The sequence below is a fragment of the Phoenix dactylifera genome, chromosome 8 (assembly GCF_051530095.1).
Source record: "Phoenix dactylifera cultivar Ajwa chromosome 8, Ajwa_hap1_PhDact_Kaust_v1.1, whole genome shotgun sequence".
Classification (NCBI taxonomy): domain Eukaryota; kingdom Viridiplantae; phylum Streptophyta; class Magnoliopsida; order Arecales; family Arecaceae; genus Phoenix; species Phoenix dactylifera.
Window position 1 is genome coordinate 32579591 of NC_143197.1, and position 4086 is coordinate 32583676.

Sequence of the window (4086 nt, forward strand, 5' to 3'; positions counted from 1 at the left end):
GGTTTGGGGAAAGGATTAGGTTGTGGGATGTGACATGACATGCTACTTTTTGAAAGAGGATCTTCTATGGTGTGATTTTTGAGTTGGATGGTTGCCACATCAACATCTCCATAATGCGCTATATATCATGCAAAAAGTATTCGAATATGTTCTCGGGATAAATAATGAGAGATGCCTACTTCAAGATAGATAATGTATGGTATAAAATTTTATGGTACAAAAGTTGTAACATGGAGGATCCAAACTCCTGGCGAAAAGCTAAGGGCAAGTATGTGGGCTGCCTCAAATTTCTACTTACTGCTTTTACGTTATACGTTGGAAGTGAAGATTGATCAGGTTGTAGAGGTCCCTTCCATCCTCGCCGATGGAGTATCTTGGCTTAACCTTGTATGACAAGCAACTTCAAAGTATATTTGAGCGGATGGAAAAAAAAGGCCCCTTGTCACATTGTACGTATATAAAGGATAAGTATTTAAAAAGGACACATCTTGTGCATATGTATTCAAGTGATTATTCAATAAAGTGGATGATGGCTGTTGAATGACCTTAGTCCTCTCATCTAGTTAGAACAATATTTTTCAAAGTTCCAATTGTTGTGTCGATTCAAGATGTTTTATTTTGTTCAAAGTGACATAATCAATTAAAGTCATTATTTTACCATCATTTTCCCTTCTTCTTTTTCTTTTGCGATGATTGTTATGGTCATATTTCCAATGTTTAGGTCCTACATGTGTTATTACAGCGCTTCCTTTCCCACGTTAGGACAAAGGCGCTGTTGAGCCGATGACAAAAAGGCCAGGACCTTGAAGCGGCGGCCGCCAAGTCCATGGTATTTGCGTTTCCTACGCTTTTCTCTTCCCGCCCCCCGGTTCCGCCGGCCAAGAAACTACAAATGCTCTCACCTGGTGGGATTAACTATAAAGCACGCTCCTTTAGCTTGTTATTTTACAATAACGAAACTTATACATTAACACCAATATTTGCTGTAATGTCTCCTCTCTCTTATGATATTTAATTAAAAGGTCAGTTTGCTGCTTACTCCTCCAACCACCCTCAAAAAAAAAAGTTTCGCTTGTTCTAGACTCCAATATGGTACAATTAAACATCATTTGATCCATTCCAATGTATACAAGCAAAGAACTACAAGATTAGAGCTGTCTTATTTCTATTGTTTATCTTTTCTACTACCAAACAAACACAAAACCATCAAAGTACTCTGCTTTCTATTAGTTCTGTCCGCAGGCAATACTTGTTCCCCCCATTCCTAATATGTACAAGGCCTGCACCATCAAACTGACATGCCAACATCATCCCATACTTGTTTCTACTACCAGTTTTTTGTTCCATTTTCTTCCCATAATCTTATGTCTTCGAATTTTAGGATACTTAAAACTTTTTTTAGGTAGCTTGATTACCTGATAACAGCGTATAACCAGAAGCAAAGGAACGAAAAAGCCTGTCGAACAACGATTGGTCTATTCTACTGGACGAGTGGCATGCCATCCTTGAGATTTACCATGCATGAGCTCGAACCTGGGAGGAACTTCGGACGTAACATGATCGAACTAATTACAAGAACAAAGAGGATCCACTGTTCAATCACAACTGAGAGATGATTAATTCCCATGTGCAGCAGAGCTAACTGGAAGCTGCCAAGTTCCGGCTCATCCTTTTCTACAGTGTCAGATTTCTTCTGAGATTTTGTGTTGCTTAAATGACAGTACTTCAGACCTTATAGCAGACATGGTTAGTTATGATAACCACATCAGCAGAAATATAAAATCGTTAACTAGCTAACCGTTACATCAGTAATCCATTTATAATTCAAGACATAATTTTTACCTGGTCATAAGAGAAGTTTTATATGATTTTAGTAGCTATAGGCTGTAGTCATATCTTTTGACCACCAGTGCACCTTCAATTACAATAACCAATTGAATCAGAGGCTTAAAACCTTAAGGCCATATTTTTGACAGTGAACATCATGATTCATATGTTATCATACTCCTGCATCATATACTATATTTTTGAGCATATAGTATTAGGTTGTACTCTGTTTCAAAAATCTATTCAATTATTAAAAGTAAACTCCTGATCCGTGCATGAAGCTCCTCTCCAGAGATCGCATTTCTTCGAGGCATGCAGCATGCTCTGGAAATATAGAATTCCTAGATTGTTAAGTTTCGTATTTCAAGTTGATGATCTTCTTTAGGGAAGTTTTGATGATATTATGGCATACATTTTGTTAATGTTCCTGTTGTTTGTTCCCCAAAATATCCTGCTTTTCTTTGAAAAAAGTTATTCTGACAACTTACTTTTTTCCTGGCCAACAGATGCGGGATTCAGTTTTCTCCACGATTGAATTCAACCCATCAACGTAGAAAAGAGCATTTCACCAAATTATGGAACAGATACAATTAGATAGTATTCTATCGATGGGAGTTAGTGTGAGTGGTGACGAGGGAGTGCGTTGAAACTGGATAAGAGCCCCAACCAACTATGCCACTACAAAGATAAAAAGTTCACCAAACCAGCGAATCCAATATCCTCGATCACACATAGTGCGAATTACACCGTAGAGTGTTGTCCAATAGTCGATGACGGCTGTAGATATGGATGGCTATCAAATAAAATAGTTTTATGTGTCATACATGGTGCATCGTTGTTGATAGAGTGCTCCACATTATTTTGCAATAAGGTCACATTATTTTGGTAAATTGTTGATAGCTAGAAAGCTACTGCCCATTAGATATAACTAGCTAGAAAGCTACTCCACATTGGATGTGGCCATTTCCAGTTCATTCTTCCACAAGACTTGGTTAGTCTGGCGTCGCCCTTCCTGACCAAGTTTACCTGGCTTCCTCGAAAAACAACTGGATTCCACCCCATCACTCCACGTCATCCGACATCGACCCTCCTCTTTTTAAACAAATCCCTCTACTCTTTCCCCTCTAAGCAAGCACAAGCCTCTCTCATCCCCTAGTTCTTTCAGCCAACCACTCCCTCTTGTCAAGCAGGACAAGGAACAAGAGGTTCCTTCGTTTCTAAAGAAGCTCATCTTCAGGCTCTCGTAATGGAAGGTCTCATTCCATTTGTCTATAGGGCCCTAATCCAATACAGAAATGGTGGGCAGAGTCCTCCAGGGAGTTCACGGTTCGGCGACTCACCTTCCGCTTCCTACATGAGGTTGCCTGGTGACTCTGGTAGGTTCCGGTCGTCGGAGATACAGTTCTTCTCTTCGCCCGCCCCCTCGGCACCTGCTTCCAACGGAATACAGTCGCCTCTCCGGCGGTCCACTTCACGCCGGCTTGCCTGAAGATCACAAAGGTGATCAAGGCCCATGCCCTGTCTTTCTTTACGTAAGTGAGAGGTCGGGGGTATTGTCTGCGTCCGTGTTCTCCTGCAAAAGGTGGTAAAGGTGATGTCGTCGTCTTAAACAACTAGCGAATCATTACGAGTATTGGCTTCTTCTTTTCTCATTTTGTTCTAGTAAGGGTATGGGTCTGCCAAAGTAGCTCTGCCCCTTGCGCTGGTGTAAGAGGAAGTGTGAATTTGTGTAATTGTGTGATGTACTAGGATTTTAATCTTTCTCATCCCTTAATGGGGGTCTATAATTGTATATTTCACAGAGAGTACTTCTATTTATCTGGTGCTTATTAATTCTTCTCTTTTTTCCCCTCTCCTCGTGTTACTGAAACCTTATCAGAAGAATTTTGATGGAGATTGCTCCTCCTAATAGCCACTCTAGCCTATGCACGCCTAACTGCAGGATTTTAATGGGATACGGTGTTCTTACACTAGCATGATCACATCACTAACAGAGTTAGTCATAAAATATTGTAAAGATCATGAAATAGTTTGGGCTTCGACGGCCACTAGGTTTCTGCCATCATTACTTGCTTGGAGTTGCTGAGAACCCCAAGTCAAAAGCATCAGGTTTCGAACGGGTCATGTTTAAATTGTCTTGATTCTATGTAGGAAACACCATCCAAAATATGAAGATCCCTCCCAGAAATTTCAGAACTTACCACCTCTACCTTGAACAGGATCAAAGAGCCAAGTTGCTAGACGGTCATATTAATAAGA

General features: G+C 40.4%; 1 protein-coding gene across 1 annotated transcript; it reads left to right on the plus strand.

Moving 5' to 3' along the window:
• Positions 1-2886: 2886 nt before the first annotated feature.
• LOC148702827 (uncharacterized) lies at positions 2887-3660 on the plus strand. Its single transcript, XM_088703700.2, has one exon. It carries the CDS (start codon positions 3074-3076, stop codon positions 3314-3316), a length of 243 nt encoding a protein of 80 aa, XP_088559826.2. The 5' UTR covers positions 2887-3073; the 3' UTR covers positions 3317-3660.
• The last annotated feature ends 426 nt before the right edge of the window (positions 3661-4086 follow it).